General features: G+C 48.3%; 1 protein-coding gene across 2 annotated transcripts in view; it reads right to left on the bottom strand.

The window, feature by feature from the left end:
- Positions 1 to 10: 10 nt before the first annotated feature.
- Positions 11 to 20769, bottom strand: part of SMAD3 (SMAD family member 3) — a 68208-nt gene continuing 47449 nt past the window's right edge. Inside the window, exons 2-9 of one of the 2 annotated variants that reach the window (XM_048317179.1) lie at positions 19019 to 19212; positions 18147 to 18251; positions 17356 to 17430; positions 16528 to 16578; positions 10926 to 11138; positions 9512 to 9649; positions 7076 to 7220; positions 11 to 4471 (exon numbers count right to left, since the gene is read on the bottom strand). In XM_048317179.1, coding sequence (XP_048173136.1) covers positions 4348 to 4471; positions 7076 to 7220; positions 9512 to 9649; positions 10926 to 11138; positions 16528 to 16578; positions 17356 to 17430; positions 18147 to 18251; positions 19019 to 19212 — 1045 coding nt within the window. In that variant the 3' untranslated portion in view covers positions 11 to 4347. Of the gene's footprint in view, positions 4472 to 7075; positions 7221 to 9511; positions 9650 to 10925; positions 11139 to 16527; positions 16579 to 17355; positions 17431 to 18116; positions 18252 to 19018; positions 19213 to 20769 lie in introns of both variants that reach the window. The other variant, XM_048317178.1, reaches the window with a different exon arrangement.

Genomic DNA, 20769 nt, shown 5'->3' with positions numbered 1-20769 from the left:
CTCACGAGCCTCAGTTTTCAAATCAAAGTTTATTAAAATGTCAAAAACAGACCTTACAGTTTCACATGGGAAGGGGAGGGCATACATGGGACAGTAACAAACGCAGTAATGCTGCCGGGGAAAGCCAGAGGTGGCACAGCTGGGCAGGGATGGACAGCTGGGGAGGAACTCTAAACTCTAAACACAAACAGGCTCCTATGGATCATCCAGGGACAGAGCTGGGGGTGCCCAGCACGGACACCGCGGGGCTGCCCTGGGGCCCATGGGCTGCAGCGAGCACGAGATGAACCCACCAGGTGTGGAGGGAGCACAAGAGGAACCAAACAGGCCTGGAGGGGGCAAAGATGACCCAGCCAGTTCTGGAGGAACAGTTTTTGGTTTTTAAAGCCTCATCAAGCCCCGAGGAGCACAAAGGGCCCGTCTGAGACCCTGACTTGGTGCAGCAGCAGCACCACGGCTCCCAAGGGCTCGGGGGACTTCGTGCTCAGCTCTGTTCTCACATCACAAACTCCTCATTTCCAGCAATCATCAGCAAAGAGCAGATGGAAGATTTAATGCTCTGAGTCCTTGATTACCCCTTCTGCTAAAAATTAAATACTGGATTCATCTGACTTCGAGAAAGACACATAAATACAAAAGCATGTACATAGTAAAAAACATTGAACTTCTCAACCACATCGCTTGGGCCACCACTAGAGAGGGCCTGGTTCTCATCCTAGCTTAGCATATCCATGAAATTCCCTCCTCCTGCCTGTCCAGTACCTCAGAGAACCAGGAAAGCTCCTGGATGCTTTATGATACGGCTGAAGTCCTTCACTGAGCTGGGTTCTTCCTGCTTTTCCAGTTAGGAAGCAGCTCAAGGCACAGGTGTCACCACTTGGTGCTTGAGATGAGTCCTGAATACCCTTCACCCTGCAGAGGAGTCCTGCAGGGCTCAACTATGCTGATCCAAGGGGGAGGAAACTGAGAGTAACTCAGGGGTCCTCTCAGCCTTTTCCTGGCACTCAGGGGCAGCCAGAGCTCCTGGGAAATGCCTTATGATGGGATTTCTCCATCTTTGTGCATATGCACACTGATTGCTGGAGATTAAATCAAATGGGCAGCGCTGGATTACTTCTAAGACAAGCTTAACACAAAATACAACCTGCAATTCAATACATTACTAATAAACAGATCACCACAGCCGTGGAAAAGCACAGGGCCGTCGGTGTCCTCTGCCAGCAGCCTGTGTGCAGCTACACCCATGGAAGAGTCAAAGGTCCTGCTACTGACTCTGTAGGAGCAAAAATGGGTGAAATCCTGGTGAAACAAGCCAAGCCTGCCATGAAATGAGAGGATATTCCAGCCTGGAGCTGCCATCTGAGCCAGGGCATGGCTGCTCCCATCCCTTTGAGCTCCACACCAAAGCTGCTTTAGTCAAGTTGTAGGAAAAATCAGGGCCTCCTGTGCCTTCAGGGCCCTGCTGCCCCCAGCAATCCCAGCCCAATCCCTGTCCTTAGTGGCCACAGGAATGGGAACTTCCTTCCATCTCTGCATCCATGACCATCCAAGGCAGCGTGGGCAGAACGTCCCTGGGCTCACCTCAGCCCCAGGCCCATCCCTTCCCTTGTCCAGGGCACAGGACTCTGCTGGGCTTTCCAAGGTGACTCCAGAACCAACAGAGCTTTTATGAATTAGTGAGCAGCAAACAAAGGGGAGAGAGGAAATTAATACTGGAGTGGAGATAATCTCCCCTTTATCTCACTGCACTGCTCGGCCAGCTCACATTTTCCACTGGAAGTCATTTTACTTAAGGGATGATGAGGGGAGATTAACCAAAGTTTTTATGCATCATCTGAATGCTGGGTTTCAAAAGGCCTCCATTAATAATGGTCAGCAATTAACTATCCTTTAGCAAGGAGCTGTAGCTCTGGTTCCCAGCGGAAATCCAGGCTGGTGAGGAGGTGACTCTGTGTGCAAACTTCATATCAAAGCTGGGATTTGTTCCCACTTGTGGCCTCTGGATCAGGCTGGGCTCCTGCTCACACCATCACCTATAATCCCTGGCTCTGGGATTTCAGATGTCATTTTTATTGTTAATACACGAGGCACCAGAGTCCAAATTCCTCTGTGATTATGAGGACAACAACATTTGTCACCAAAATAAGCAAGTAAGACACTTATGGAGGAAACCTGGGGCCATTTTAGAGAGCAGATTTTTTCCCTCTCATTAAAACAGCCAAAAGTCAAATATTTCTACAAAATTCAGGATAAATTTTTCTTTGCAGCTATGTTAGAAACCTATATCTGAACCAGTGCTGAACCAATCCATGGTGACAACAGATCTGCTTTGTAAATGGCCCTAAAAAATCGTATTTTATATGGCTCCTTCCTTGCCCCAGTCTGTGCAGTCAGAGCTGTAACTCAGATCAGATACACTGTAAAATTTAACAACTTAAACATCCTAAAAGCCTCCACTGCTGCTACTGCTGTGCTGCACAGGAACAGCTCCAGTCCACATTCAGTCACAGGATATTCCAAAGTGCCTGTGTCATCAGGAGCATGTCCACCACTGAGAGTCTTCCTCAGAATTTACATTTCAGATGTTTAAAAAAGGTAATTTCTTGTTTCTGGAAGGAAAATCCCTAATCCATCCCTTCATCTGCATTTCAAGCAGAAGCAGTAGCCTCTGGGATCTGTTCCGGTGGCATCTCATCCTCTCAGCTCCAGAAGTGGTGGGTTTGGCAAACCAGGAGAGGCTGGCAGAGGTCTCAGAAGAACAAGCAGCTGGAAAAGCAGGTGCATGGGAATTCCTGGTGGGTGTTTGATCCAATCAGTTCCCCCAATGGATCAGGGCACTCCCACAGCTGCCCCCATGCACATCTGGGAGCACAGAAGTTTGCAGGATTAAAGCTTTATCAAAACCATCCTCAAGTCCATCCCAGTCAGTCCTTCCCACAGCCACATCCAGCTTGTTTGTCTTTCATAGATTAAAAAACAAGAAAAAAAGATTTCCATAGGAAACTGATTATCACTTTCTCCCCTCCCCCTCTAATATTTTGGCACAAATGCATAAGATATTCACTGCAGATATAAAGAAACAGATAATTGGACAGCACTGACAAAGTTATGAGACTTATTTGGCAAATGTGAACCATAAAAACAAGTGCTAAGGGTTTTTTTCCAGTTGTGGAAGTTGTTTGCCACGACAGTTGCTGCAGGGAAAAAAAATATTAAACAGTCTGGAGCATGTATGTTTAAAATGAACATTTTATAATACAAGTAAATACACACTCTCCCATTTTCTCCAGGCAAAAACACATCTTAGAGCATTTTCATCAGCTGGAACAAGTTTTACACAGAGGGGTGGTTGTGTCTGAGATGTCCTGGCTGTTGCATGTGACAGCACAGGATCCCCCCTCCAGGGGTGCTCCACACTGGCAGCCAGGACCTGCTCATTCCATCCCCGCTCCACCTGGACACGGAGCCCACGGAGCCCCTCGGGCTTTGGGAGAGGCAGAGACTGGGAAAACACAACCCAGACTCGCTGTAGTTAATGCAAACAGACTGCAGAGAACAGAGCTTTAACTGCTCCAGGCAGGGCTCCCCACGGGACAACTGTCCATCTGGGAGCAGCTCCAGTCAAAAATCACTGCAGCAACACCAGAAAGAGCCTCAGACTGGGCTTTTTGCTCCACGTGAATCCAGGCTGATCCAAGAGGGCATCATCCCTCGGGCACCAGGCAAAGCTCTGCCTCCTTGCTGGCAGTCCAGTGTGGGAAATTCCTTCCTTTTTGGAACATTCCTGTGGGAATTTGTTCTTTTGGGTGTTTGAAATGCCTCCTTCCCCCCGTGCTGCTCCAGTGCCAGGTGTGGATCAGGTGGATGGTAAAGGAATGCATGAGCAGGAGCCACCCCAGAGTCCTATGGGGTCTGGTGTTTCCATCCCGGAGTCCCACAGGCTCTGGTGTTCCTGGGATGCTGCAGGACCCGAGTCTGGATTTGTGTGAGGGAAAGGGAAAGTTTCCTGGGAGCTGAGATGGCTCCTGTGCGCTCACACAGCCCAGAGCCAGGCGGGCACTGCCTGCTCTCCACTGCAACAACATCCAGCTCTTTATCCTCACAAACTCCAGCTCCAAATTCCAACTGCAGCGGCCCCGGAGCATCCCAACCAAAGTGCCGACAGTTTCAGTGGAAGTGGCTTAAATGGGTATTTAAAAACAACAACAAAACAAAGAAAACCCACTTATTTGTTTTGAAGCAGATTTTTTCTCATCGCTTGAATAACTGGGGAGTTGTTTACTATGCCTTTCCCTAAGGGTTTTCCAGAGTCTCTGCTCCCCCCACGGGCCCCCAGGAGGAGTTTCCTTAGGAGACGCTGGAGCAGCGGATGCTGGGGGAGCCCATCTGCGTGAGGACCTTGTCCAGCCACTGCAAGGGGCCGTTGAGGTGCAGCTCGATCCAGCAGGGAGTGCTGGTCACAGTCTGCCTCCTGCCAGGGGGGAGAGAACACAGAACAACACAAATGTGACTGACAGAACTTGACAAATGTAAAAGGTTTCAAACTCCTGAGCATTCCTTCCTGCTTACACAACCATCCTGGCCAAAGGAATGTCTCTCCTCCGGAACAGCCTCTGGCCTGTGCTGCTGGTTTCTTTTAAAAACCCACCTTGTCCCTGCACATTTGTTATGATCCCAGAGGAGCAACTCGCTATTTACTGCTCAGATTCCTGGGAACAGGCAGCTGATTCCCTGAAGGGACAGGAAGGTGTTGATCTAAGCAAAATCCTTCGTTTTTCCTCTGCAGACCTTTCCTAGTTAGACAGCAAGGTAAGTGTTCACCTAATACGTTCAGTTTCCCTATGCACAGGACAAGGGTATTCACTTTTTGTTGTATCCTTGGGTTTCAGTAGAGCGTTGAAGTGCTGGGAAGAGCTCACCCTGAGCCCTTCAGATTCCCTCCTGTATCCATGGGCCCTCCTGGGCCAGAGCTCGCCACACTCTGACCTTCCCCTGCACAAATCCCTGTTCCCCTCGCCTCTGTCATTCCCCTTGAGGCCAGACCCCACGGATATCTCCAGACGGCAAAGCACGAAGAGATGGGGAGGAAAAGAAGGAAAGGGAGACCAAGACACAGAGCAAGTGGCTCTCCCTCCTCTGCCGAGGCATGGCCGAGGTCTTGTTCCAGGCAGAGAGGCTGTTCCAGGCAGGGACAGCTGCTGTGGAGGAGGGAGATTACAAAGCAAGAGAAACAGCCTGGGAACAGCCTTGCTTTACACCCTCATTTCCCACAGAAGCTGTCCTTGGAATCTGGCGGTGGGAGGGAGAACCTGAAATCTGTGGGGCCTAGGGACAAACCAAGGGTGAAAAGGGGACCTTGTGCTTGGGGGGGTGCTCTGAGCTCTCACCACCATCCCTGTCCCTCTCCATCACAGGCTGCTCATGGAATTGGCTTCTCCCCCTTCCCTGTACCAAATCCCTGGCTCAGGAGTACTAAACACCCCCCCTCCAGAGGGCCCAAGGGTGAACCAGGAATCAGAGAACGGCACTCTGGATGCTGCTCCCACAGTAGCATCTCCACCCCTGAATCACCAACCCAGCGTGCTCTGACAGGGGCAATCAGATGGGGAATTTTGTCACAAGGAAAGGCAGGACGGAGAGAGCAGCTCCGGTGTGAGCGCAGGGTTTCGGTGCCTCCAGAGCCCCACAGGGATCCCTGACTTTCCGTAAGTCACGCTTGTCTGGAGCTCATTAGGGCCTGGCTGGGAGCCAGCCCTGAACTGCTCTGGCCCGAGCTCAGGACAATTTCAAAACAAAATGGACTCCAAACATCTGGAGAAATGAAGAAAGTGGCAGAGTAACGTGCAGGGCCCAGGCTCCAGCTGATCCTGAGGCATCTCCCCCTCCTGCACAGCCACAGGGAGCAGTGGAGCAGCCCCGGAATGGCAGTGACCCCATGGAACTTTGAGTAAGGCCACAGCTTTAAAGGGTGCAGAGTCAAATATTTCCACATCACTCTTGGCTTAAATCCTCACCAGCTTTCCTTCTCAGAAAACAACATCCATTTTCCATTGAATTTCATCTCCCCTGCTTGTACCATTGATCCCTGATTTCTCTCCCTCGGCTGTTTGCTCCCCAGTGGAGTGACAGAGCAAAGCTATGGAATAACTGTTCCCACAGCATCTCCACTGTCCCTGTGGGGTCAGAGTAACCACATCATCCATCCCACACACCAGACCTCCTGCACCTCCGTTTTATTCTCAGTATTCACTGGGAAAAACAGTGATCCTGCTGCTCCCACATTCTCCCACTTGCCCTGTGGCAAGCCCTAAGGAAAGGATCAGGAGATTTAACTGTCATTTTGCAGCAACCCTCCCAGTTTTTTCAAATAGAAATTTTCAAGCCAATCTCCTTTATTTTAATCCCATTAGTCCCTGATAAAAAAAGCATTGAATCCAACCCATGGGAACCACTCACACTCACACTGTACTTCCACAAGGGCCCGGAGGGACAGGACACAGGGAATGGCTTCCCACTTCCAGAGGGCAGGGATAGATGGGATATGGGGAAGGAATTCCTGGCTGTGAGGGCGATGAGGCCCTGGCACAGGGTGCCCAGAGAAGCTGTGGCTGCCCCTGGATCCCTGGCAGTGTCCAAGGCCAGGCTGGAGCACCCTGGGATAGCGGAAGGTGTCCCTGCCCATGGCAGGGGGTGGAATGGGATGGGCTTTAAGGTCCCTTCCAACCCAAACCATCCCAGGATTCTATAATCCTGTCTTGATAAAAGTGCAGTCTTAAGACACTCAAACCATCAAATACAGATCTAATTTTAAGGAAAAAATGTAGTAATTCCTACATGGACCATGTGGATTTATGTGCTGTGCTCCAGGTCAAGCTCTTGGTTCGTACCAGAGTGACCTTTCAGGTGTATCCCACAAAGAGACCAGATCAACCCATTCCCAAGAGCCACAACCCATCTGTGTTCCTGAACAGACACTGGGCTGACTCCCTGTTTTCAAAGTGGAGCAACATCTCTGCGGGACTCTCCCAGCTGGGAATTGAGGAGTGGCAGGAGCAGAGCCCAGTGGGATCCCGACCTGTACTCGGCGCCCCAGCCCTTGACGAAGCTCATGCGGATGGTGCACATGCGGGTCAGCTGGTACACGGCCTCGAAGCCCTGGTTCACCGACTGCGCCAGCAGAGCAGCGAACTCCTGGTTGTTAAAAATCTTCAGGTTACAGCCTGTGGGAAGGAACACAGCAAGGACAAGCACTGGCTTAACAGGACTGAGAATTACATCTCTTCCGGAGCAACTCAAGGCTGCTTTCCCATGTTCTCAGAGCACCTGGTGCCACACAACTCCAGAGACAGGAACTGAGGCTGCCACATTTTCACAGGAAGAAGAAAAAGGAGAGGATTCTGAATGTTGGAGGCCCCCAGCAGATTGTGACCAGCTTGTGAGACCAGACTTGGGATCCTGCTGTGGAACCTCCTCCTCCTGGATATTTCCCTCCTCTTGTAATTTAAAGCCCGACTATGACTGAACACTCAACAACAGAGATCCCTGCAGGCCCTGGAGGGGAGGAGTGCACAGGCTAAAAATAGGAGCTCCCTGGTGCTGGATTTACACGGAGTCTGTCACAGAATGGGGAAGTTCTGAAGTGAAACCACTCTGACACACCAGGAAACAGCTCTGAGAGTTAAAGAGGCTGGCAGGGCTGGTGGCAGGGCTGGTGGCAGGGCTGCTCCTGCTAAAATCCTCTCTTCTGTTTCACTATCACGTGCCAATCACTTTGCTTTTAAAACTGAAGTTTTTCCTCTGATGTTTAGCCCCAGATAAATGACTGAGAACAACTTATTCAACTGTTCTTAGGGGAAAAAGGTGAAATATAATAACATCCTTCATAGTTTAGATAAATAAATGCCCCCCCCCCCTCTTTAAAAAAGTGTTGCTACATCTGCTTTCTCCCAGATAACCATAAACAAGTTAAACTCTCAAACCAGGCACTCAGCTAAGGCTCATTTGGGATTACACATGGGCCAAGGCCGAAAAACAACATTTGGAGTGGGACGAATGTGTTTTGCTAAAGATCACTCCTGAGCCTCCTCTCCTGGGCTGGATTCATCTGGTGCGGAGCAAAGGGTGACCACAGCAGCTGCAGGAGGCACTGCCCACTTCTGGGATCAGGGAAGAGCCCAGGGGCTGCAGTCTCAGGGAGTTTGAAGGGAAGCAAACAAGAAGTTTGAAGGGTGAAAGCGTCAGGGCCAGGTTGAGCTCAGGGAAGGAGGAATAAACTCCAGGAGGATCCCAGTGCTGGATCCCAGCCCTCAGGAGTGCTTGGGAACAGGTCTCTCCATGGGGAGGAGTGGGAATGACTCAATCCTGTCAACAAGGGAATGAAGAAACTGCTTCAAACCCAGAAGAAAAGGCGGCCAAAGACTGTGGCAAAAGTGGGGAGAGCTGGCGTCCAAAAACTGTGCCTGAGCTGGGTCCTGAGCGGAAATGTGGGCTCTTCATGTCTGCAGATGTTGACTCCAGCCAGGGTGGACTCTTGTGATGTGGTGGAGAATTAAGTCATAATTTGCAGCACTGGCAGCTGCATCTGAGAAAGGAAACCCATTAGGATGGGCCAGAGCTTGGAGTGTATGGATCTCCTCTTAAAAGAAAAAAATTCAAATATTTCTAAACAAAGAAGTTCAGTTTTTAAATATATACAGGCTTTTAACTGCAAAAAAGCCAGCTTGTGTAAGCTTAGCTAAACAACCAAATTCCATTTCAAACAGCATCTCCTCTCTTACCAGCTTTTTGCATTTATCTAACAAAAAAGCCTGTCCTTCCTAGATGGATTAAATAAATTATCTTGTAATCTTTCAGCAAAAACTTTAGACTGTAACCAGAACAACCAGGTGTCTGCAATGTGATTTCTTTAGAACAAACTAATTCCCAGAGGAGGGAGGGGATTTCACTACAGAACAGAAAAAAAAGTAACCATTTAAATCTATTATGGGTGAATCTAAATTAAGAGAAATTTCTTACCATTACTTAGAGGCACAAACAAAATTATCAATGTGCCTATCAGATAACTACAATACAACAGGGGGCTGATAAAAAACACTGAAGGAACAAGTGGCAGATTCTGCTCTAAGTTGTGCTTAGATTCTGTTCTGTTGGATGAACGTAGTGCAACTACTGGAGCCTACACAGCTGCTTCCTTCAGCAGTACCTTCATCCCTTAGGCTATAAAAACGCAACGCCCTGCTGGAATTGTCAAGTGGCTCTTTAAAGGGTAAAATAGATTTTCCAAAGAGTTTGTGGACTCCCCATCCCTCGAAGTGCTCCAGGCCAGGCTGGATGGGGCTTGGTGCAGCCTGGGGTAGTGGAAGGTGTGACAGGGGATGAGCTTTACTGTCCTTCCAATCCAACCCATTCCATGATCTTATAAGAAGTTCCCGAAGCCCGGAGATCCCCGCACCCATCCCTACCGTGACAAGGAGCCAGGCTGCCCCGGGCAGGTGCCCGGTGCGTCTCTTACCCGGGGGGATCTTGCAGACGGTGGCCGGGTGCCAGCCGTAGCGCTGGTTGCAGTTCGGGGACTGCACGAAGATGGCGCTGTCGCTGAGGCACTCGGCGAACACCTCCCCGCCGATGTAGTACAGCCTCACGCCGCGGCCTGCAACACAGCCACGGCATCAGCGCCGAAAACACCGGCAAGTGCCCCAGGGCCGGGGACAGCTCCCTCAGCCAGCTCTAAACCCGCAGCTCAGCTACCCATGATGGAAACTCTGTCCCACTGGACATTCCCGGAAACTGCTCCGTGAGCCAGGTGAGCTGAGGGAGGCAGGAGCACCGACTCCAGTTGGAATTGTACCTCCAACCCCAGCCAGGTGGTCCCTCCAAAGCAGCTCCCTCCAAAAACACGCTGATATTTTTCATATGAAGGTTCTATCAGTCAACACATGAAAGTCACCATTTCAATCAGTTAACACATGAAAAATCCTAATTTCTTCTGAAAGTCATCCCAGCTGGACATGACTGTTTAGGGATTTACTCAATGACTTAGAATGAAATTCCACAGCACATCCAAATCCTTGCCTTTTGCTGGAGATGACTTTGTGTACAAGGACACACATACATTGCCCATAGGTGTTTACACAAATCATTAAAATCTCAGTTAATAAAGGAACAAAGTTGAAGAATACATTTTGCTGCTCACATAAACGTTTGCTGTGGTCTAACATTCTTGTTTGAATGTGTTGCTTTCATCCTTCCACAGAGCAGAAGGAGTCTGCTGCATTTAAAATCTGATTTCTGAATCTTGGTGGGTTTGGGGGTTGGAGTTTTTTTGGTGCTAGAAATAATCTTCAAAACAAGTGAGGAAAGATTCTCCTGTGCAAGAGGGAGGATTCTCCTGTTGCTCAGGAAAGGGGAGCCAAATTAGGACAAAAATCAGGTTCATTTTTGATAGGAGTCAGCAGAAAACAGTAAAGAATAAGCAATTTTGCCTTTTAGTAAAATTGCAGAAATTTGGGATGTTCTTCTTAGCACAAGTTTAACTGAAAACAAATTGGATGGGACCTTGCAGGAAAAGTGGAAATTGAGATAACAATTAAGGAACTCAGTTTCCATTTATAAAAGGTCAGTCAGAAAATCAAACAGTGCAGGAGGGAAAAGGAACACACAAAATTATCCCTGACATCCCTCCAGATACACAGAGTGTGTGAAATGGTTTAAATTCTATTACATGCACCAATTTTAGTGTTTCTTAGTGCATTTTTGTATTATGATTACATAAAAAAACCACAATTAGGGTTGTTTTATGGGAGATCAGCCTGCTGGAATCCATGGATATTCCCACCCCAGTGCTCTAAACCTGCTAATTAAGAGGTTTTTGTGGAGGTCTCCCCCTTCCCCCCGGAAAGCCACGGACAGCAGGCAGCAGGAGTTACCGATGTGTCGCCTCGTGAGCTCCACGGCCGCGTTCCTGTTGACGTTGGACAGCAAACCGAGGCAGAAGCGCTCGGAATTGGAGGGGTCAGTGAAGCCATCCACGGTCATGGAGGGCTGGGAGGCGTGGAAAGTCTCTCCCACCCTCTGGTTGAGCTCGTAGTAGGATATGGAGCACCAGAAGGCCGGCTCGCAGTAGGTCACAGGCTGCAGATCTGCACCAAACAAAAGCCAAATCAGCCACAGGAAGGGAAAGGGGGAAAAAAAAACCCCAACTGGTATGGAATATTGTTCTGCTCCATTCCTCAGGCTCACTTTAACCAAACTTTCATTTTAATGGAGCACAGCAAGGAGGTGACATCACCCCTGGAGCTTCTGGCACGTGGAGCAATCACAAATAGTCAAAGGCATTACTCCCTTAGCAAGTGGGGTGTCACTGAGCAGCCTCACACTTGGGAGAAATTAAATAAATAAACTCCGCTTTACTATGAAATGTGGGATCACTTTTAGGTAGCCAGTTCATTAAAGAGACAAAGAAAATGAAGGAGCAGAAAATCTTTGAAAGAATGAAGCACAAACCTGCTGTCAACAGCACAGGTGACTGCACCCTAAATCTGTGTACTTCAGCCAGCAAGTCCAACTTTCCTTGTCATTGACCCTGCTGTGATCTCTTTGGCACTGGTGAAACCAGTAGAGTCTGAAATACACCCCAAACTGTCTGTAATTCTGGCATCAAGGTGATTTAAAAATGAGATACTTTCTCCCAGTGCACTGGATCTCAAACCACCACAGGAAAATCCATTTTCCCAGCAGGTGAAGGCCCAGCCTTCCCTGGGGTCCTGGTTTGCCTCGCGGACCAAAGCCAAGGGGCTGAAGCTGAGGAGCAGAGGGAGCTGAGGCAGCCCCAGGAAGGCAGGGTGAGTACTCAAACAGCACTGAATGATTTAACTGCTCCCACTGAAGCCGAGGAGATTCCAGCAGAGCAAGGCTCAAGTTAAATTTCCTGGAAATGCAGCCGGAGGAGGTGCCCAGCCCTGCAGGAGTCAAGCCTGAGCAGGGGACGTGCAAAGCAGACCCAGCCAATTCCTAGGTGCTACACCCCACATCCAGTGCAGGAGAATAATTCCCTCCAGTCCTCCCCCCAATTTATCACTTCATCCCCATTCAAATGGTGCTTAAAGGCAGAACAGAAGAGCTCCCATCTGGCCAAGGAGTTAACATCAAGCAGCAAACCCCAGCTTTTTCCGTAGGCTTTCCCATCTGTTGTGCTTGCACGGCTTAGGAGAACGTGGGGCTTAAGAGATCAGCTCCAAAAAAATCCAAGGCAGGTTTTCACCACCCCATCCTCCTCTCACACTGAGCAGGGTCTCTGAGGAGATTTGGGAGTCTTTTCTCACCTGTACCTGTTACTCCATAACCCTCAGGTACAGGTTGGAGCAGCCAAAAGACACACTGGCTTCCTCTCATTACTGCACTGGAAGAGTTCCCAAAATAGCCAATAATCAGGAAAATCACTTTGGTTTCTGCTTTGTTACAAGCTTTGTTGGCAGCAAATAAGGAACTGAATAGAAGTGCATCTGGGGAACTCTGTAATCCTTAGCAGGCTTCAAAGTCCATGAAATCTGGAGCTTATACCCATTCCCAGTTACCTGCCACTTCCTTGTATTTTAATTTTATAGCTCAAAGCAAGCCCCTCTCTTGGTATGCACAGATGTTCCACATCATATCCAGGAGTGACACAGGTTCACTGTCCCTGCCTTTTTCTCCTGCATGGCACATTTGGTTTTCCCACTGGAAACTGCCACACCAGGGCAGATTTCTCCAGCAGCAGCCTCATTTCAGCCCCAGCTGTGCCCACCTTGGGACTGCTCTGGGCTCCTGTGGCCCCAGAGCAGTTTGGAGAGGCCCAGCAAACACCAGCTCTGCCCAGAGCCTCCCAAGGTGGGTCCACCCACTAAAGGAAACAGATCAGTTCCACTTGACTGGGCTTTTACTCGACAGCAAGTACTTTTCTAATCAAAAGGCTGCTCAGGTCCAGAAAAATCAACTCGTGTTGATCCTTAAGTAATATCTTCAGGTTGGTGCTATTCAAGTTTTAAAACACTGAAACCTCTCCATGGTTTTGTGGTCCTTGCCTTCAGAAACCATCTCCACCTGGCTGGGGCTCAAGAGAACTGTGGATTCCCCACTGAAGGATGTACAAAAATTTTACTTCTGGCTTATTTGCAGCTTGAGGAAAGACATAAACCAACAAATCCTGGTTTGAAGAAAAGCTCATCTCTAAAAACTACAACCAAGTTTTTAATGATGCTGCTTTCTCCTGTGATTTGTAGTTTTAAACTTCAGCTTAAGCTGCTGTGGGATGGGCAAGTTCCCTCTTGTGTTAGAGCTGTCATAAATATTCATTTTCAATTTATGACTTCACTGTTTGGGGAAAAGAATGCAGCTCTGCTAAAGCCAAAGGACCCTGAGGGGGTACACAGTCAATAAAAGAGGACACATGAAACCCAGGCAAATCCTGCCTGAATCATCTCTGCACAATTTCAGCCTTGACTCAGAAACAGCTTTGCTGACAGAAGTGTCCCCTGGGTTCTGGGATGGTCCCAATCCTGCATCCTCCCTCCACATGAAAGTCCGGGGAAAAATCTGCTGCCTGCTCTGCTCCCCCTCTCTGAGCACAAGGGAAGTTGCTACCCTCATTTCAGGGAATGTGTTTGATCACAGTGTGGCTCAGAACCCACTGAGAGATGTTTCCAACTGTACCAATCCCATCTCCCTCCTTGGAAATGAGGAGATGCAGAGATGTGAGTGCTTCCTTCCCTCTGCACCCAGGGAAGGGCTGGCTGTCCCCTGGGACAGGGGGACAGAGGGATGTGGATGTGACCGTGGGCCATGTGCTCATTCCTCTGACAGCTCCTTCGTCAAGTCCTTCTGTGGAGCAATCCCTGACAATGGATTTCCTGTGCTCCAAGGGACGGCCCCTCAGAACAACAATGTGTGTGTGACCACAGGGCTGGTCCTCAGCCAGCCTGAGCTCCCTGACTACATTCCCAATGTCCACAGAATGCTGGCAACTCTCCTTTCATTTTGTTTTTAGTATTTCCCTCAGTTCGTGTTTCAGCAATAGGGAAGAGATCCTTGGATATCTGTGACTTCTACTTAAAGCTTATGTTTGACAACTGAAAACTTGACAACTGTAATTTGGAACCAAAACTCAAACATGTCCAACTCCAGCACACAAACTGAAAGGAGAATAAAATATTTTTAAAAAGATTCCAATATGTTACCTTGCAACACTTTTGTGCCTGGGAATGGAAAGATGAAATTCCCTGAGCTCCTTCCATCCCACGTTTCAGCCTGACATGGAAAACCTGCCCTGCTCCTCAAGGTAACCCTGCCCCTGGTGTCACACTTGGTTTGCCTCGTGCTGCTTTATTGCCTCTGCAACTCCCTGGAACATGGCCACGGGACTTAAGTCCAAAGTTCAGTTTATGTAAAGTCTTAGAAGCTTCAGGTAGTTCTGCTCAAATAAACAAATCAATTCTGGGACACTATTTTCTTCATGGCAAAGCTGGAAAAGCCCCCCCTCTGCTCAAGAGCTGGATGAGAAACTCCCTCCTTGCACACACTGCTCTGGGGTTTAGATTTCTATTCCATTCTCTCAACAAGTGCACAGAGAAAGCCTCATTAGACTCCTGCAGAGCAAAGTCCAGCCCTAGACAGTGGAGTTCTGCTTATCCATGGAATTACAGCAGTGCTGCAGGTCACCAGGCACCAACAGCTCCAAGAGGAGAGACCAGAGAGCCCCTTCCTGGGCTGTGACCATCAGGCTGAAGGTCTGATTTCCCTAGGAGCAGCTCCTTGCTGCAGACAAGCCATTTACAACACACATATGATGAGAATTTTGCGCTTGGACACTTTTAAGTTGCTCAGCTGCCCTTTCGTTTATTATTCTGTAGCTTCCTCACAGGCAAAAATTTACAATAAAATTAAAAGCAACAAGAAGTTCTTCATTTGTGGAAGCTCCTGCCTGAGAGCAATAAATATGGTTTGCAAGAATTTAAAGGTGTCTTTTAATGCTGGTAAATTAAACTGCTTCTCTGCTGTCTGCTCCTCAGACTACAAAGAGATTCCTTGTGCTTTACCAGCTTCACCTGCTCCTTTTTTTTTGTCCCCAGACAGCACCTGAGACATCTGATGTGTTAATAACCAGTGTCCCTGTCAGGAACGATATAGAGGTCTGTTTCCTAGAAACTCCCTTCTGCCTTATGTAAGGCAGATACCACTCGCCAGGTTGGATTTGTTACATGGAATTGGCTTTTTATTTTTAGGTTGAAAAAAAAGGATAAATTGAAAGAAAAATCTCATCAGCTTCCAGGCAGCACACTCGGATAAAGGAAATAAAAATTTCTCAGTCATGTGCTCTTTTCTTGGGGTGTAGCAGTTAAAGACATAAAAGTTTTGTGTCACCATGGCAATATTAGAAAAAAAAAAAAGGAGGGGGGGGGGAGGGGGAAGAAATCCTCTCTTCAACAGCCCCAAGATATCCACAAGTCAGCCAATGACTGACAAATTTTGGAGCAGTGTCAAAGTCTTGTGTGCCAGGATTAAAAGCATATGTAAACTTTATGGCCATGGTTATTCCAGAGCAGTCTCAAGTGGGCTCTGTCTGCTGCCTTAATGAACAGTTGGGGAGCTGATCCTGCAGCCAGGCAGAGCTGGGAGGGATTTTTATGGCACACACGGAGAGCAATTCTGAACAGGGCAAGAGCTCAGTGTGATGCAGATCAGAATGAAAATAAAGGGTGGAACTTTTGAGATAAGAGGGTACAGAAAGAGCCACAAAACCTCTTGTGGTGCCTCAGAGGTTCAGCTGCTCTCCCTTCTCCTCAGGGTTCCCCTGTTTGCTGTCACAGGTATGGAATGAGTCAGTGCCAGCCATGGTCTAACAGAGCCCTTGGGGCTGGAATGTGCTCCCTGTGCCCAGGATGGAGCTGGGAGGGGAAGATGACTCCAGACTGCAGTGTAACTTGAGTTTGGGGGAGGAAAAGCAGCTGGCTGTCAGCCAGAACAATCCTCCCGTGCATCTGTGGTTTGTGCATCTCCCCCACAACATTCCGCACCCACAAACACCTCTGGTGCTCCAGGAATGTTGTCCATGACCTCTGCATTCACCAGCATTCCTGCACATTCCCTGTTTATTTGGACTCTCCAACCCACCTCCTCCACTTTTCTCTTCTCAGACCGGGCTCAGTCTCACAGAATCACAGAATTCCAGGATGGTTTGGGTTGGAAGGGACCTTAAATCCCATACAGTTCCACCCCCTGCTGTGGGCAGGGACACCTTCCACTACCCCAGGTTGCTCCAGCCTGGCCTTGGACAATTCCAGGGATCCAGGGGCAGCCACAGCTTCTCTGGGCACCCTGTGCCAGGGCCTCCCCGCCCTCACAGGGAACAATTCCCTGCTTGCATCCAATCCAAAGCTGCCCTCTGGCAGTGGGAAACCATTGGAATATTGTAAAAAGTGCACAACCTCGACATCATCATCCAAATGTCACCCTCTGGACTGTAATTACACCCAGCTCCCAGGATCATGTGCTTACCCAGATTGTTGTGTGCTGGAGACATGGGGTTTGGTGATAAGTTTGGAGAACCTGAAAATCAAGGTGGGATAATTATTGCTAAGGAATCTGCACCAGGAAAATCACTCACAGGATCTGCCATGCTGCCCAGGCTTGTTGGAGGGACAACCCACTGCTCACTGAAGTCTCACTTTTGACACTGCAGCTTCTCTGATGTTTATTACTCCTTACAGGAGCTTTCAAATATCAACTTGCTGCTCCTTCACAGGGAATTCACTGAAGTTTAACCCATTAATTTTCCAAACTGAGCAGCACTTGGCTGTTTTACTTTCAGGTATCATCCTGACAAACCCAGTTAGCTGGGCACTAAAGAGCTTGGGTGTACATTGCCAGACAAAATATAATTAAAACCGTAACACTTTATATCCCCAATCCTGCTGGGTTTGGGACAATGGAGTATTGGATCAGGTTACACAGATCTGACCAAAAGGCTGTCAGAATTTTATCCTCAGTCATGTAAATCTGCCACAAATTCTGAGCAGAGATTTTCAGTATCTGCACTTGGATGTCCCATGGACGCGGAGAGGTGGTGCAGCCCATTTTAACTTTTCCTTTCACACTATTCTGAGCTGGTTTCTTTCTTTATTTTTGTTTTCTATAATGAGGGAAGTCCATGACATCTGAACATTTATATGGGCTATCTGAACATAATATATGGATTATTTGAACATAAATTAGGTATTCTCATTCCAAACCTGGCTACTTCTTTTTGTGGCAATGACAGAAAACCTGGACATTCAACTTTCTTTGGGATACAGCCACTAAATTAAAACCCCAAAGGTGACTCACCTGCATCCATGCTGGGGTTCATCTGGTGGTCACTGGTTTCTCCATCCTCACTCAAATAGCCTGGAGGAGGGGTCTCTGGAGGCATAAAATCATCACACTGTCAGTGCAACTGAAAAGTCTGGATTTTAAGCACCAAAAACATTCACTTTGTCATTCACAAGGAGCTCAAATTCTTTTTTATTACTTTTCTTTCTCAAGCTGCTGGAGGGAGGAGCCAGCACAGCCAGGGTGATATCCGTATTTGTGAATAACAGAGGAGGGGGAAACCAAAAAAATACGGATTTTCAGTCCCATAAAACTTTAAGCCATGGAGGCAGTTTTCTGTCCACATATTTCTGCTCTCCTGGAATGCAGCTGCATAACTTGTCCGCATAACTTGTCCATGCAAATAAGGTGTAAATTGCTTGTAAAAGAGCTACATAAATAGAAGAGCTCAATTCCATCAGAAATTTGGAGAATTTTACTCAAAATGGCTGGATTTCATTCAAATCTCAACCTGGTAAGGGAACATCCAGTTTAGATTTCACAATAAACTGAGGACGTACCACTGAATGAAGAGGTCAGTTTAAAACCAACAAGACAAAGCCATGAACAGCACTGTTGGGTGCCCACATTTACAACTTCCAGCTATTTCTGCACAGGTTCCCACTCTAGCTCCAGAGGAACGATGGAAAGAAAGATCCCCAGTGTGGGATCCCCAGCCAGGATTCCCTGTGCTCTCTGACCCTTCCCTCTGCTCCTGTATGGAAGACACAAGGTACCTGGAATGTAGTTGCTCTGGGGCTCGATACCTGCTGGGAAGTTAGTGTTCTCTGGGATTGAGTGGCTGTAGTCATCCAGGGGCGGGAATTCGGCCGGAATCTCCGTGTGCCGAGGCACCAGCACCGGAGGCAGCACTGGGAAGAAAAACAAGGAACAGCTTTAAAATAAAGTGATTGAAACAGCAGAAAATGAGGAGAAACCAGTTTGGAGTAACAGCCCTAAATACATGGAATACAAAGAGGCTCACTAAGGGACAGGATTTGATGTTTGCTTCTAGAGTAACAGCAGCAGGAGAAGATGCTGTTTATTCCCAGCAGGTCTCAGCTGGGAATGGATACAGCTTATCAGAGCATACCTGGTTTCTCTGCCCCTTCCCAGAAACAGCTCTGCTTGAAAAATGATTTAAGAGAAGTTGCACCCCATGATTTCCAAGGAATGAGTTTCCCATAGGACGGAGCAGGCAGGTGGGATTAGCATAAACATCCTGCCTGGCTCTGCAGATCTGTGTTGACATGCAGCAGAAGCTGCTGCAGCCCCAGATCAAAGTCCCTTCCAGAGGCAGGAGGAGACTCCAGAACAGGAAGCTGGGAGCTGTTCTTAGACCCAGCTCAACAGTTTATCCTTAATTTAACACCAGCAGCGAGGGATGCACAGAACACTGCCATGGTTCCTGCTGGGAGTTGTTCATGTGCACGCAATGCAACACTGGGAACCTGGAACCTGCTCACTTGGATTTCATCAATTCCCAAAGATATTTTCCCCCTGAGTGCAGGTTCATAAATTATTCTACTCCACACAGTCAGGGATTACCATCAACAACAGACCCGCTGTGCCTGGGAATGCCCTCGGAGATGCCTCCTGCTGCAGGGGAGGCTGAGGACAGGCAGGGCTGTGGTGGTACCTGGGGTCTCCACTCTCTGGTAGTGGTAGGGGTTCACACAGACTTCGTCCTTCTTCATGTTGAAGGCGAACTCGCACATCTCCATGGCGCGCAGCTCGTGGTGGCTGTGCAGGTCCGGCCAGCGCCACAGGCGGCAGTAGATGACGTGGGGGAGGCCCTTCCTGTGGGACACCTGGAGCCGCCCATCCAGGGATCTGCAGCACAGCACAGGGAAGGGTGGTTAGCCCGGGATTAGCACAGGGGGCTTCTATCCCGGCACGGTCATCAACACCTGGCACTGGCAGGAGGCTGCTGGTCCCTGTCTTCGGGCCAAGGATTTACCTCCAACAGCAGTAAAATCATGGAATTACTGAACAGTTCAGGTGGGAAGGGACTTCAAAGCTCATCCCATTCCACCCCCTGCCAGGGAAGGGACACCTTCCACTATCCCAGGTTGCTCCAAACCCCGTCCAACCTGGCCTGGGACACTTCCAGGGATCCAGGGGCAGCCACAGCTTCTCTGAGAATTCCATCCCAGCCCCTCACCACCCTCACAAGAAACAATTCCTTCCCGATAGCCCACCTACCCCTGCTCTCTTTTAGTCTGAATCCATAGCCCCTTGTCCTGTCTCTCCAGGCCCTCATCCCAAGTCCTTCTCCAGCTCTCCTGGAGCCCCTTTAGGCACTGGATGAAGCATCCACAACAAACAATATTTTTTCATGTTAACAGCCTTGCTCTGGATTTATTTTTATTTTTGGGTATCTGGATTTTTTTAAAACTAATTTTATGGTTGATTAGGAGGCCAAGACAAAAGCTACAGTCAGTAAGAACACAACAACGTAGTGGTACTCCTTAAACACTGCCGTGTCCTAAACAAGCAGGGTGCTTGCACAACTCTCAGCAATCTCTGCTGTGCTTGAAAAGGTGTTACATCTTAAAATGTGTGCTAATAAACCCGGACTTTCAAAACACAGATACATGAATTTTCCTTGTGACAAAATCAATACATAAATACCTTTAATGTAAATTTATCTACTACGTCTATATAAAGTTCAGGAACCTCACAAACAACCAAGGCTTCCAGTTTAATTTTCCAAGTTGCAGCTTGAAAGCAAGTAAGAGGTTTTACAGCATTGCTTATTTTTATTTTTACATCTACCCTGTGTCTCCTCCAGTTCACTTTTCACCTAATCCCATCCTCATCCCAGAAAAGCCTCTTCCTAGCAAACCTTCCTGGGAACCAGGACAAGAGTGCTCAACTCCCCTCCAGCAGAGGAAAAAGCTGGAGCAGGGTCTCCTCCGTGCTGGATGAATGGGAACGGCCCCCAGGCACTTCCTTTGAAGTCTAACCCTTCATTTCCCTTGCTTTTCCTAATGGCCCAAATGAAAGACTTCAGGGCTTTGGTGAAATGAAATACTTCTCTTTTTTAATTTGTCAAAGAGAGAAAAAAATAAAGAAAATTGAAATTTTACTTGGAATTATTTCCCCTGGTTCTTTGTGTTGGCAGCCGAGTTAGAAAAACAAAACAAACCCAAAGCAAAACACACAAACAATTATTCCAAAGAGGCTGGGCACCTCTTGGCTGCCCTAGGAGAGTTTTCCCAAAAGCTCCTCTGGCAGAGCTTGGTACCACACACATCTTTGCGAACACTGCTACAACAGGGAAGGCAAAACATAACTGATTCCAGCAAAAATTGGGGGAATATTCCCAAGGAGAGTGCCAGTGGCTAGACCTGAGTTTCTGGGCAAGGTGGGAATTTTGGTGTTGAT

This window comes from Corvus hawaiiensis, chromosome 13, assembly GCF_020740725.1.
Source record: "Corvus hawaiiensis isolate bCorHaw1 chromosome 13, bCorHaw1.pri.cur, whole genome shotgun sequence".
NCBI lineage: Eukaryota > Metazoa > Chordata > Aves > Passeriformes > Corvidae > Corvus > Corvus hawaiiensis.
Note: the sequence above shows the minus strand (reverse complement) of the source record. Positions and strands in the feature narration are given on the sequence as shown.